This window comes from Babylonia areolata, chromosome 22, assembly GCF_041734735.1.
Source record: "Babylonia areolata isolate BAREFJ2019XMU chromosome 22, ASM4173473v1, whole genome shotgun sequence".
Classification (NCBI taxonomy): domain Eukaryota; kingdom Metazoa; phylum Mollusca; class Gastropoda; order Neogastropoda; family Buccinidae; genus Babylonia; species Babylonia areolata.
Genome location: NC_134897.1, coordinates 14,689,533 through 14,704,228, shown reverse-complemented (window position 1 = coordinate 14,704,228; position 14,696 = coordinate 14,689,533). Strand labels below are relative to the sequence as shown.

Genomic DNA, 14,696 nt, shown 5'->3' with positions numbered 1-14,696 from the left:
TAAAAGATCTTTATAAGTTGTGGTTTACCCAAGAGTTTTATATGTAACCGGAAGTACTAGTTACTTCCTCTTACTTCAAGATATACATCGTGAGTGGATGTGTGGCCGATTTTCATCGTATTTCATCTTAATATTTTCTTGATATTTCATTCTAACTATTCATCTGATTATTATTCTTATACTTTTAGTATTAATCTGAATGAAATAGTTGTAAAAATGTGCCATCATTAAGGATTTATTGCTATCCGATTCTTCAAAGTGCACCATTGCTTTGGTCGTGTTCGGTGGTTCGGATTGTGATTTTGTTATAAACATTACGTGTGAAATTTCAGGGTGTTTGTAATTTTCAGCGTATTACTAGCAATGTTACGTTCAAGTCGATCGCAAGACCACCTCTCATAGCTTTTTTTTCTTTTCTTTTTTTTATAAAGAACAAAACAACTGATGATAGCAAGTCCACAACTTAGGTTCACAACAAACAGCCTAATGTGTGGTCAAAGGCTATGGTGTCTCCCGTCTTTTTTTTGGTTTCATATCACACGACTGATATCAGTTTGAGATGACAGACACAGTATTGCGTGTGTAAGGTGAAGATTTAGGGGCTTCAGAAACTAGCATGTCTGCACAGTTCATTTATTTGATAAAACGACAGTGAAAGTTAGTCCAAAGTCTGGGAATGCTGTGCTTGCCTTGAGTAAAACTCCCTATCTTTTAACTGAGCATGATGCAGGTATTGGAAGTCTTACAAGATTGCTCTCTAGGTTTTTATTTTGCTTTTGTAAGGTTAGGAAAATGTTTGGGTTTTTAAAAAAAAATTTTACCATGAGATAATGTTTTGGTTGTTGACTTAATGATTAACATTTCATTTGTGTTAAACTAAAGGTGTTTGTGTGTGTGAAAACCAGATGGTGCGGTACCAGCTAGCAGTAGGCCTTCAGAAAGGCCGAAAAGTGACCAAAATGGAGACGAGTCGCAAAGATCGTCCGTCTCGCAGAAAGGGGGTAAGGTTGGACTTTTGTTTATCCCAGGCGTTTATACTTGTGAGAGAGTGAGGAGAAAAGAAGTGTGGGGATTGTGTTTCAAAAGTGTTTCCTTTTTTGAAAGCGATGTGTTTGAGCATTTTTTTTTTTTTCACTTTTGAAAAAAGTGTGCAGTGTTTTCCATATTTTTTATTTTGTTAAAAAGTGGTTTATTTTAGTTATTACTTAATTTTGTCTCGCTGAGTTTTTGTGTTGAAAGGAAATTTTCAAGAAACATGAAGCAGAAATTATAGAAAAAAGTTTTTAAATATTTAGGTGTTGGGGGGGGGGGGAATCAGGTAGCCTACTGTAGGAAAATGCAGAAGGATTTGATAGCCCTACTGTAGGAAATGTGATAATGTGGACAGATTTACTAATCTGCTTCAGGTGCATCTTGTGTGTGTGTGTGCGTGGATAATCATGTAATTCAGCTAACATTTACCTGGTTGTTTCAGACGGCCACCAAGCATGCCCGCTTTGTGCGCGATTTGGTGCGTGAGATTGCTGGCTTTGCTCCTTACGAAAGGCGGTGTCAGGAATTGCTGCGTATCTCCAAAGACAAGCGTGCCCTCAAGTTCTGTAAGAAAAGGGTGAGTGGTGCTCTCTTTCAGAAGTTTGTTGTGATACAATTGTACAGTGTTTCATTCAAATTTTACAATCCCATTGAATTGGTTGGGTTTGCGAATGAGTTTGTTCCAGTATTAAGATGTTAATTGTGTTCTGTGTGCTCAGTACAGGAGAAATAGTGTTAATTTATTCAAATTCTGTGTGTATTATTTCAAAATTTTGCTGCTTTGTACACCTGTTTCTTTTGTGTTAATTTACGGTACAGCATTGTGATGTGATGCCAGTTTGTGGTGACACTGATCATTGAAATAATATTGACTATGGCATTATTTATTGGTTGCTGTGAAATTATTTGCTAGTTGATGGTGTGGTGTTACTTATTGGCTGGTGGTGTGACGTGACTGACGGGTTAAATGTGACGACTGGATGCTGTGTGACATTCACTGCCTGGTTGTTGATGTGAAATTCATGGGTTGAGTATTCTTATGACGTTACTGACTGGTTGGTGCGTGACATTCATTGGTTGGTCAGTGACAGAAATTCGAGTATTCTTATGACAGTATTTTCTGGTTGGTGCATGACATTGACAAGGTAGTATTCATTTATTCATTTGACATTCAGTTGTGACTTAACTGACTGGTTGAGATGTGATGTTTTTTGTTGACTGTAATATTTCTGACTGGTTTGTGGCAATGGTTGGTTGGAGTGTGTCATTGTTCGTATAATATTGCTGGATTATGGTGATGAACTTGCTGGGGTGTGACATTAACTGTAATATTACTGAACGGTTTGTGGTGATGAACGTATTGGGGGGTGATATTAACTCTCTCCGGACGAAGGAATGCTCACGCATTCCTACACAAAACGTATTCGGATTCGGACGAAGGAATGGAATAGCATTCTCCGAAAGTAAAATTCCATCATGCGCTGTACACGTGATTTTGTGATTCGCCAAGCAGAATGCGCTATTCTGAACAATCGAACAGTATGATTGGTCAGCCTGGGATGTGTGGCCTGTCTCGCACACACGCTGACAAAGTCACTGACCGGTCGTCTGCTCGCATGCCAGCCTGTTAGCAAAGCGGGCTCTTCTCAGAATGTTGTGAAGAGAACAAGGCAGTGAATGCAACGTTTTAGGGTTGCCGAAGTACTTGAAATGCTACAAACTGAAGGGTTGGACATTGAAGAGGTGGATGATGACGAAGAAGAAAGCGAATTTAATGCAGGAAGCCAGCATGGGTATGGTGATTCGGGGTGAAAAATTGGCAATATTTTCTACATATGGCAAAACTGTAAAAATAAGATGAGAAATTTGATTATTATTTTTTTTTTTTTTTTTTATGTAATAGCTCAACACGTAATAAACCAGTTTAATAAACCAGTTCTGAAAGTTTCATTTTCTTTCACAGTATTTTGTATTTTTTGTAATTTTTTTCCAAACCCTTACAAATGGGCGGTCTGTGGGTAAAAGCAAGGGAGAAAACTTGTCGTCCCGAGTGAGTTAACTGTAATATTACTGAACGGTTTGTGATGAACATGTTGGGGTGTGGCATTGTTGACTGTAATATTACTGAATGGTTTGTGGTGATGAATGTATTGGGGGGTGACATTAACTGTAATATTATTGAACAGTTTGTGGTGATGAACGTGTTCAGGTGTGGCATTGTTGACTGTAATATTACTGAACAGTTTGTGGTGATGAACATGTTGGGGTGTGGCATTGCTGACTACAGTATTACTGAACAGTTTGTGGTGATGAATGTGTTGGGGTGTGGCATTGTTGACTGTAATATGACTGAACGGTTTGTGGCAATGAATGTGTTAGGGTGTGATATTACTGACTGGTTTATGGTGATGAACTTTTTGGAGTGTGTCAGTCACCAGTTGGTAAAGTTTTAGCATTACTGTCTGGTTGTTGCATGATGTTAACTGGTGTGTTGCAGCTGGGCTGTCACATCCGAGCCAAGAGGAAGCGTGAGGAGATGGTGCAGGTGTTGCAGAAACAGAGAAAGGCCCAGGCTGCAGCCAAGTAGATGTCAATAAACACTGCACTCCACAGCTAAATTTTGATGTTTGTCTGTTGTGCTGATTGTGCCTGTGGTCTGCATGTGTGTGTGTGTGTGTTTGTCTTCCCGGTCAAGCGCATGTGTTTCATGTTCAGGTCAGTTGTATGTGTTGTTCTGGCATTTCCAGTTATTTTTTTTGTTAGATTTTTTAAATTTTTAGGTTCTGAATGGTTTTGTTTCTGGCAAACTCATTGTTTTGTTGAAGGTTAAGCCCCAGCGTTCTTGGAGAATCATCAATGGCACTAAGTTTCCATATACTGTACCGTGACCCACTTGTACCTACTCCAGCAGCAGCCTGGTTCCTATCCTCTGTCACTCATTCATCACAGTACCAAGTCACCGACGCCATGTTTCAAAAAGTTTATTATGTTGAAATCACAGATATTTGAAAGAAGTTAAAGCAGAACGTTTTGTGTGGTGAAGTAGCAGAAAGGAATGACTGGTTTGGTATTTTGTTCACCACATGTCTATTTACAAACCTTTTACTTAATATTGCTTCACACATTCTCAGTCTGCTGGTGACAAGGAGGAAAGGGTAACCCAAACAATGGAAAGTCAAAGTTGTTTCAGAAAATGTGAATGGGTAGGTTAGAAAAAGTCCTTCACCTGAAGAGAGTAAATGGTGAAAAATGATGATATATTCCTTGCTCTCTCTTTACTCCTCTCCTGTTACCTGCTCACATAAAACATTGCTTACTGCTTTCTATGATTGGTATGAATATGGAACAGCAGTAGATTGAAGTAGATGAAATATTTACTGATATTGTACACACTGGATTGTCTGCTCCATTCACACAAAACTTTATCTTGGCTTCATTCTTTTTTTTCTCTCTTGTCTACATGATTGAATGTTCGAAACTTTGCAATTGCTGAAAGGTTATCAACAAATAATTTTGAAAGCAGTTGCATTTCCCCCTTTCCTACAGTTAAACCTATCTGTATTCTCTTCTTTTTTCATTTTTTTTTTTGTTTTTGTTTACGGCACAAAAAATATCCAGAAAAACTGAATGTTTGTGAACAGTTGGATCTTGAAAATAGGGATCATAGTAGCCTTACCCAGTTACGAAAGTCATTTATAGCTTTGCCACTCCACAAGTTGACTGACTGAATTATCTCCTCAAGAAAATAATAGAAATAAAAACCATCTCATTTTTCAAGATGCAATATTTGTCAAGTATGTGTAACAGCTAAACTGTTAAGTGTCCATGAGTGTGACAGTCCAGAAATTAACTTAAAATTGTATATAATTAACTATACGAGCTAATAACTGATTAGCATTTATCCCTTACAGCAGAAAAATAAAAATCGGCTTAGTAGGTTAGAAGCCACAACTTTCGGATTGAGTTTCAAGGTCAATGAATCTGGACACTCAGTAACAGTCTGCTCACAATGTATCACAGAGAACTGTTCAACCCATATCTATCACAGCCTGCCATAATGAGCATGTCATGTGGCAATTTTCAACAAAACTGCCACACACTCTCGTGGAAAGTAGTTAATTAGCTGTTTCCTCACTGCAAGACCCACAATGCTATTCTTTTCATGTTTACACTTGACAAAAACCAGCTATTATTTTTGCTACTATACTAAACCATTTTAATTTACTATTGGTCTGTAGATAGCTTATATTTGATTTTACAACTATAAGACTGGATGGATCAAGGATGTGAACATTGTACACCTTAAACCTCATTATTCAAACTACATCCACAGGTATTCATTCATCAGAGTCCTTATAACACCAACTCCCACCCCCCTTTTTGCAACACAAGTCCACAAGTTTGCTAGATGGAATATAGTTTGTTTTTATGGTGAATTAAGAAACACCACACTGGTATTTGTGGCACATCACACTACTAAACATGAAAAACAAAAATGGAAACAAAATAACCTACTCGTTGTGGCTATGCATTCACTCTACCACAAAACCAACACAGAAAAAAAGTGACTTTAGTATGGAAGTCCTGCTCCCAGACTGTACAAAACATTGCTATGATATGAAGAGAAAAAAAGGAAGAAATTGCCTTGCTATATGAAAGGCACAGCTTTGTCTCCATTGTCCGTTCTGTATTTCACATGCACATCACAGCTTTCAGACAATACTAGTTTAGTAAACAGGAACACAGGGGCTTCCATATTTTTTCATAACATATCCAGGAAAAACAAGATTTGTGCAAAACATTCTGAGATCAGAAAAATCAAAATTTGGTGCAAGAAGTCAACTTCATTATTTACAAACTGGAATGTAATGGAGAATAATAAAACCCAACGAGGAACCACAAACAAAATAATACATGGAAATTATGTATAAAAAAACCCCAAAAACCCACCTTCATGAAGTCTCCAGTACCTGGATAAACACTTCTGGAAAAGTGCACAACAGAGAGGGATTCTTTGGGGGGAAATAAGAGAATGAGATTAATCTCCAAACCTGACCCACTTGGAAGTACCATAAATTGTTCACAGAAATGACTGAAGTTCCTACAGAGATGGGGAAATGAGGATTCTCGTTGATAGGTCTGTATCTTGTTATTGTGGTTCAGACCTCTGGAATTACTAAGCACTGATTCTGTACATACCAAACAGTCAATATGCCATATCAAACATGCACACTTAAACTTGCCCAGCTTATGACAAAAAATGTTAAGTATTAACTAGTGTAGAGAAAATCATCACCAAGGGAAATACTTAAAAAGAATGAACAGAGGTATAAAATCAAATATAATGCTGCACCTGATTTAAGAGATGAACAAAATGAAGACTGCTGACTGGAATAAAAAAGAGGACTGATTGCATTAAATAGAACTGTTCACATGGTCCCAGGTAACATTTCACTCAACAGTTTCTTTCCAGCAAAAATTAATATAAAAAAAAAAAAGCTGACGCCAAGGTGTTTAATCATTTTGGAGGTGAGAGAAAGACTTGAACTGGTATAAACAATGCTTGCAGCTATGTACTGGTTTGAAAGTTACCTCATTTTCTACTGCTGACATTCGTTGTCATGATGTTTGACATTGTTGCTGTAAATCCAGCTGACCGCACAGGGCTATAATGTGAAAATTCATTACGGAGTTTGCATGTACCTGTTTAAAGCTGGCTGTCAGCAGAAATACACAGATCAAAGCCTGTGTGACTGCCCACCCTCCTGGAGATTTGCCTCCGACGCATGTCTTGCCCTGAACATAGTTGTTTTATCTCTGACAGTGGATTTGTGAAGATGTAACACAGTGTTGCTTCTTGGATTTCAGAAACAGGGGCCAAAAACTGATATATTTCTAGAGAGAGAGAGAATGACAGATAATATATTTTTTTATAATTAAAGAAAAGGGTGTGAGGTAACATTTCAGTATAGAATGAAGTTAGTAAACAAGGAACAAATAAATTAAACTTGTTAGCAAAACTGCATTAGCAATAATAATCAAATATTACCTGAATCATGTCATCTTCCGTGGCTTTCTTATAGATGTCCAGGTAGTTGACAGGCCATTAAGTGTGAAATAACTATCTTCTCAACATTGTTGGGACTCTCACTACCATCTTCTCTTTGTTACTGTCATCAATCTTCATTTCTTTTCCCATGAATTTGTGACTCCTCTTCCACAGCTACATGTTTCTCAGTGTCTTGATCATCTTCATTGTGTTTCACTTTCAGTTTGCTTGCTCCATCTTCCTGTGTTTTCTTTTGAAGCAAACATTTCTTTCAGAATGCTCTCTTGATTCTTCTCTCTGCAGCACACACACACACACACACACCATGAAAAATGTGGACTTCTTGAACAAGTTCATGGTCACAAATTTACACTAACTTAGTAACTATATTTAAGTTCTAAGGACAGGGGTACTAACTTACTAACTGGTCGGATGTAAGGATGCTCAAGGGTTTGCAAAACACAATCAGAAGCCAATGCAGAATCATAACTAACAATTTATGCACATTACCAACAGAGAATGGGACATTTAGGGAGAGGAAAGCCTCAATCAGTGTTTGTCATAAAAACCCACCACTTTGTGTGTGTGTGTGTGTATCACTCTGTCACAAATTTCAGGAGTTCACAGTTTCCAAATAACAAAAAGCACCAGACCCATTTAGTATTTTACTCATTTCCCTGACACTGACCAACACTGCTTCCCTCAAAACATCGAAACGAAACCCAGAAATCTCTGAGGGAAAACTGAAGCATCTGACAATGAAGGAAGCAATGGTGTTAATTCCCAGTCCCTGCACCACACAGCCCCTCTATACAGCGAGGGCAGTCACCATTACATGATGACAGGTGTGTCATGCACAGGAAAACACTGAACAAACCCGAACATTAACACTTCTCCTTCCATCCTCATTTCAGTCTGGTCTGCAAACGTCACCCACAACGTTCAGGTTAACCTGTTTTGAAGTGAGCTTCTTGTCAAAGGTAAACTAATTAACACTCAGGAGTCCTTCCTTCCTTTCTTTGGTGCTTAAAACTCAGCCATATGCACAGGTTCACATCTGGGCCAAGTAAAAATATCATCCTATAGAACCTGAAAAAAAAGAAAGAAAAACAAAACATGGAAAGGTGGAACAAGTACAGTTTCAGTCATGCACAAAAACCAAGGACATGCCTCTGACACCCATCAAATTTTCTTTCATTTGTCAGATTAAAAAAAAAAGCCAATAGATATAAACATACATCGAGTTAATTTGTTCTAAGCTAACCTGGTTGCTACAGGTAAGCTCATCAACCTCTTTAATTCAAGCAGCATCAAGCCCACAGTGATGCACAGGTCAAACATATTCCAACAACAGCAGTATCAAGGTTTGACATGTCAGCAGGTAAAAACTCTCCTATCTGGTTATGATCCAAAAAAAACTCTTTGCTATTTAGTTTTGCTTGTGAACTTCATGCTGGAAGATGGAGCTATACAGGGACGAGGAAATCAGCAGTATGTCAATAGATGGACCTTTCAACAAAAATGAAGATGGCTATGGTGTGAATTGAACAATTATGAGGAAGGATGTGAGGATTTGCTGGGAGGGGGTAGAGGGGTGTGAGGGTGGAGGGGTGTGGAAGGGGGGAGAGAGGCAGGGGGTAGTGTGGAGAGAGTGTCAAACAATGACGACAACAATGTTGACAAAGTACAGCTGACTGCATGCTAGCTGTATCTGCAACCAAATGGTCAATGATGTGGACTAATAGCATGTGGGTGGGGGTGATTCTTGTATTATACAGGTTTCTGTGTAAAATCGATTTTTTTAAAGTTAAATAACAACACCTTTGTTTTGGTATTAAGACATTCAGTGATAAATAAGGATATCCTGAACCATGGCTGAAAACTTTTTTTTCTTCTCTAGCTGCAAACTATGCAGTGTTATAAAAAAGAAAAAAAAAAAAGAAAAAAAAAAAAGAGGCAAAGCCTTCAAGACTCACTTGTGCTTCACGCTTTATCCAGTAATGGAATCATGAGGAGAGAAAATAAAGAGATCTAAAAAATTGTTGAAAAGTGCTCTGTATTGAATATAATATATAGAATAAGCTTGGGAGAAAAAAAAGGCATGCAAGTGGGATCAAATCATACATGTTCAGTTCTGTAGCAAGTGGACCAATCCCCACGTACTGTTGCAGTGCATCTGACGTCAGTCGACGAAATTTAATACTTAAAGCAATGTTGATGTTTCCTTCTTCATGCGATAAATAGATGTGATTGTAGTGGACATAATAACGCCGTTTAAATCATGTTTGTTGCGTGTTTTATTATATCTCTAAGAGATGTTTCCATCACTTCAAGCACTTTGAAACATGGCAGATGTCTAGATCTGCAAGAACCAGTCTACAAAGGGCTGAAAGAAACGACTGATTCAATTTTTCTTTTATGTTCATTCCAGTTAATTCAGTGCCCACATTAGAATATGCAGAAAACACGTCAATGGTGTAGTTAGTATCACTGTATGTTTTCTGTCCAGAATTTGTATTTCTTTCCTTTTAATTGTGAACAAGAAAAACAAGGTAATGTCATCTTCAAACACAACCTACCTTCCGGTAACTCAGTGGGAAGCAGTTTTTAGAATTTTCTGATTTTGGAATAAATCGCAACAAAATAAACCGTTCATGATTCGAAAATACAGCTTAATGGAAGACTTACAGCATGCTATCAGTATGACTTGTACTGTGAAGATTTTTTTTCATGCAAAGTTCAAGCCAAATGTGGTATTGGCAGACAAAGTATTTCCAGAGAAAATGGCAATGTTGAAGTTTACCACGGGCACACACACCCAAATACACACACATACACACACACACAGACAACCGAACACTGGGTTAAAACATAGACACACTTTGTTTACACAAGTGAGTCAAAAATCAGTAACTTCCCAAGCAAATTCTATACATATTTACTACTGTCTCCATATCAACCTTGTAATTAAAAAAAAAACCTGCTGTACAGTCTACCTTTCATGCTGAAACTTACAAATGATTAAAATGTATGTCATCATGTTATTTGTGGACTATATAGTCTTCTAGTCCTAGATTGAGCTGAGTTTGAGGGGATGGGAGTGTCGGGTGGGGTGGGGTGGGGGTGGGGGGGCGGTGAGTGAAGAGAGCTAAGGTCATGGCACCAAATGGGGAGGAAGAAGGTACAGGAAGAAGAAAAAAATCCCATATCTGTATAACAGATCAACCAATGTTAACTTGGGCTTCCCAAGTTGTGCATCATTCGCAGAGTGACTGTGATAAAACTGCAGTAATGTGTCCAAGAGGAACTTGGCCAATATATTTGCTATTCTCCCTGCTACACCGAAAAATGTGATGACAAACTAAACTTTCTTTATAACAAATCTTAGGATTGATGTAAACTCCAGAGCTTATCACACAAATCTGCACTCCCTTTTTCCATCAAATTTATCATCCTTTCTTATAGCCAAACCAACCACATGGGTCCATATTGTTTCACCAACACTCCCTTTTTCCATCAAATTTATCATCCTTTCTTATAGCCAAACCAACCACATGGGTCCATATTGTTTCACCAACACTCCCTTTTTCCATCAAATTTATCATCCTTTCTTATAGCCAAACCAACCACATGGGTCCATATTGTTTCACCAACACTCCCTTTTTCCATCAAATTTATCATCCTTTCTTATAGCCAAACCAACCACATGGGTCCATATTGTTTCACCAACACTCCCTTTTTCCATCAAATTTATCATCCTTTCTTATAGCCAAACCAACCACATGGGTCCATATTGTTTCACCAACACTCCCTTTTTCCATCAAATTTATCATCCTTTCTTATAGCCAAACCAACCACATGGGTCCATATTGTTTCACCAACACTCCCTTTTTCCATCAAATTTATCATCCTTTCTTATAGCCAAACCAACCACATGGGTCCATACTGTTTCACCAATCAACCACTGCCGATTTGGTATTGTAGTCACAATGTCCAATGTGTTCTATCTAAACAGTGAACATAAACTACCCTATGTATGAGCAAGAAGTTCACACACATGTGATAATATTTCAAAGACCAGGGTGACTTCTTCAGCCAGAAACACAACAATATATTCATGTGCACCTTTTGCCACACCAATTATCCTTCTCTGTTTTTTGTTTGTTTGTTTGTTTTTCTATCTAAAATCACTATGGTAAATATACATTAAATCAATAAGCAACTAGCCAGTATTGCTTAATTGTCACTGGATGCATCACATCAAGACATTCAACAAGCACGATAAAGTGTGCCGACTGAACCAGCCATGCTGAACAATATCTGCCCAAATGGAGGGCAGCAGCAGCCTGACCCATCATGCACTCAACACACTGGTCAGGCCTTAAGATCCTAATTCCTACCTAGTGCTGAAGAAAAAGCATTAATCTCCACATAAAATTTCTCAACACTGACCCTACCTACCGTTGAAGAAAAAAGCATCAATCTCTACACAAAATTCACGACATTTCTTCGGCAATCAATGTCAGCTCCTGCTGTGTAAGGCACACACACTGAACCTGACGCATCACAAGTCAAACAGCTAGAGGTGACACAAGAGTGACAAATACTGAGGAATGTGAAACTTCAGAGCGGAGGTAAGTTTTACCCTTTGATGGTAGAAGCTATAGGGCAGAGACAGTCAACAATAAATAGATGGGAAGTTAAAGGGAAAAAAACAAAGAAAAAAAAACAATTACAGAGGGTGAGGATGCATATATTTCAAAAGTAAACAGAAACGCACAAGTACTAGGCCCCTACAGCTAGTTGGTGACAGTTTACATATTTCATCAGCATGCTTTTACCCCAAACACTAATGTCATCAAAAACTGGTGAAAATCATGAAAAAAGACAAACAAACCCAACAACCCATCACACCACACCATATTTAGCCTCACTATTGCACATTGATATGGTTCCATCCAAATTCTGCTCGTTCCTATCTTCCAATGTTTCTTAAAAACACACGAGATGTTAAATCACCAGACTAGGTCCAATTCAACACCCTCTATCTAGAACTCAATACTTCATGAAATTTGTCATGCAGTTTTCACTTTCCTTAAAATAAAATAAAAATTCTAAAAGAAAGAAAGAAAAAATCTAAGAACATACTTTTTGAGCTTTCTTGCAAGTCATTATTCTGAATCACGTTCTGTGCAGCACTGTTTGAGTTTGAATACAGGCATGCACATCAGACTTGTTTTTTCTTTCTCTTTCTTGCTGTAAGGCGCACAGAGTTCAACTATAGATGATATGGCAAGCACCACTGAAGGTGATAAAGTGTTCACTTTACTGTATCATTTTGAAAATGCACATTAGCTCCACTCACATATGTGGTGCCACACTCAGAATCTGTAGTATCTCTGTGCTTTCACACAGTCTCACATTCACTGTATCACACTGATTCAAAGTCAACCTTTCCTTTAACACACAGCCATGGACACAGCGCTGTAACAGTCCAACCATTCGTCAGCATGTGTAAATCAGAGCACAGTTTCATCAACAGAAACCAAAACGTTTGCATAATTCACAATGCATAATTCTCTGCGCACAATCTTTACTACTTCAATTATCTGAAAAAATGAGTTGCATATTTTTATGTGATCATCACTTGCAATGTCCTGGCATTGCCACTACTCTACAACAGAGGATCTACACATGTGTCATGAAACACAACTGTTTACAGCATAAACTAGTCATGACACAGTGTAAAGACCCCTTTTACAGTGATCCATAGGAACCTTGGAGTAATATTGCACTGCTGTGCATAAAGCCTGAAGCAACACCTGCTTGCCTCATCCTTCACATCATCACTGGTGGAGGACAGTAAAAGTTTTAGCTTTTTACAGGTGTGCAGCGACCACTGGACCACACCCCACAGTGTCACCCCACCCCTCCCCACCAGGTGATCGTCATGGAGACGCAGCATCAGAGGCAGGAGATGAACCAACAGTTGGAATGAACGATGAGCAAAAGGCACAATGTAGAGAAAGACTGCTTTGGGACAGACACAGTTGTCTCTCCTGAAGTGAAACGTGGGGGTTACCTCCCCTCCCCCCCACCCCCCTTTCCTGCTGCCGCCGCTGACGTGAGTGGTTCTCTGTGTGCTGCTGCCATGTGAGACCTGGGGCTGGAACCCGAGGCTACGACCTCTTCTTTTTGGGGGCCGGCGACAACTCTGGCCTCAACTCCCGATACTGTGCCTGTCCACACAGCCATGCACAAGTCAGTGACTAGAATATGTACAAGGTTACATATCAATCAAACTATTTCACATCACATAATACAAATCAGTGAATTGAAGATATATGCTTATGTTCAAATCACAGCAGCAGATAACAAAAAGGAAACCTATCATAGCACAGTATTGATCAATCTGATTTTCGGTAAGAATTAAAGCCTGTGGTAGCTAGATGGGCAATCAGGTCATCTGATCATGGATTAAACATCACACACAGCTGCTTCGAGTCACAATGAGGCTTCCTCTACCACATATAGTGAAACTCTGAAGCTACATAAAAAGCTCTGTACTGAAACCATTGCTTCAGTGTGATCGTTTGACAGGTTTACAGTACCTTACACACACATGGCACTCATTGTCAACAGGAAAATGGACATGTGATTACACGCAATAGTAAATTCCAGGTATCAGTACCAGACAATGAACATGATTTTCACAACTTCCCTTTATAAATTTTAGAAAATGAAGCAACAGATCAAGCAGGAGATATGTGAACTGACCAGTTCACTGTCTGAGGGCACACGAGACAGGAAGTCCAGCAGTTCGTTATTGTTGATCGCATTGGGCTTGCGTAGCTTCTTCGTGAACTTGTTGATACCTGCACAAAAAGAAGAGAGAGAAAAAAGAGAAGTTATGGTGAGCTCTCCCTGCCAACTGTCCTTTCCATAATCCTGTCTTCTTCTCCTTCGTTCGTGGCCTGCGACTCCCATGTTCTTCTTCTTCTTCGTTCGTAGGCTGCAACTCCCATCTTCTTCTTCTTCTTCTTCGTTCGTGGCCTGCGACTCCCACGTTCTTCTTCTTCTTCGTTCGTAGGCTGCAACTCCCATATTCTTCTTCTTCTTCTTCTTCGTTCGTGGCCTGCGACTCCCACGTTCTTCTTCTTCCTCGTTCGTAGGCTGCAACTCCCATCTTCTTCTTCTTCTTCTTCTTCTTCTTCGTTCGTGGCCTGCGACTCCCACGTTCTTCTTCTTCTTCGTTCGTAGGCTGCAACTCCCATCTTCTTCTTCTTCTTCTTCTTCTTCTTCTTCTCCTTCGTTCGTGGCCTGCGACTCCCATGTTCTTCTTCTTCTTCGTTCGTAGGCTGCAACTCCCATCTTCTTCTTCTTCTTCTTCTTCTTTCGTGGCCTGCGACTCCCACGTTCTTCTTCTTCTTCTTCTTCTTTGTTCGTAGGCTGCAACTCCCACGTTCACTCATATGCACACGAGTGGGCTTTTACGTGTATGACCGTTTTTACCCCGCCATGTAGGCAGCCATACTCCATTTTCGGGGGTGTGCATGCTGGGTATGTTCTTGTTTCCATAACCCACCGAACACTGTCATGGATTAGGGGATCTTTA

The 14,696-nt window shown here is 39.2% G+C and overlaps 2 protein-coding genes across 4 annotated transcripts in view; one reads left to right on the top strand and one right to left on the bottom strand.

Moving 5' to 3' along the window:
- The first annotated feature begins 53 nt into the window (after positions 1 to 53).
- LOC143296884 (large ribosomal subunit protein eL36-like) lies at positions 54 to 3,650 on the top strand. Its single transcript, XM_076608867.1, has 4 exons — positions 54 to 89; positions 906 to 1,001; positions 1,475 to 1,609; positions 3,530 to 3,650. The coding sequence occupies exons 2-4, from the start codon at positions 906 to 908 to the stop codon at positions 3,617 to 3,619; spliced, it is 321 nt and encodes a 106-aa protein (XP_076464982.1). The 5' UTR covers positions 54 to 89; the 3' UTR covers positions 3,620 to 3,650.
- Positions 3,651 to 3,783: 133 nt separating this feature from the next.
- Positions 3,784 to 14,696, bottom strand: part of LOC143296883 (multiple C2 and transmembrane domain-containing protein 1-like) — a 143,127-nt gene continuing 132,214 nt past the window's right edge. For all 3 annotated transcript variants that reach the window (XM_076608866.1, XM_076608864.1, XM_076608865.1), the window contains 2 exons: positions 13,859 to 13,956; positions 3,784 to 13,320 (listed from right to left, as the gene is read on the bottom strand). In XM_076608866.1, the coding sequence (XP_076464981.1) occupies positions 13,261 to 13,320; positions 13,859 to 13,956 (158 nt within the window). In that variant the 3' untranslated portion in view covers positions 3,784 to 13,260. The remainder of the gene's footprint in view (positions 13,321 to 13,858; positions 13,957 to 14,696) is intronic.

Excerpts from the sequence above, each read along its gene's own strand:
- LOC143296884 (XM_076608867.1), top strand. The coding sequence starts at position 906 with ATGGTGCGGTACCAGCTAGCAGTAGGCCTTCAGAAAGGCCGAAAAGTG. Across the intron at positions 1,002-1,474 it reads GTCCGTCTCGCAGAAAGGGG|ACGGCCACCAAGCATGCCCG; the intron begins GTAAGGTTGGAC and ends TGGTTGTTTCAG. Across the intron at positions 1,610-3,529 it reads TCAAGTTCTGTAAGAAAAGG|CTGGGCTGTCACATCCGAGC; the intron begins GTGAGTGGTGCT and ends GGTGTGTTGCAG.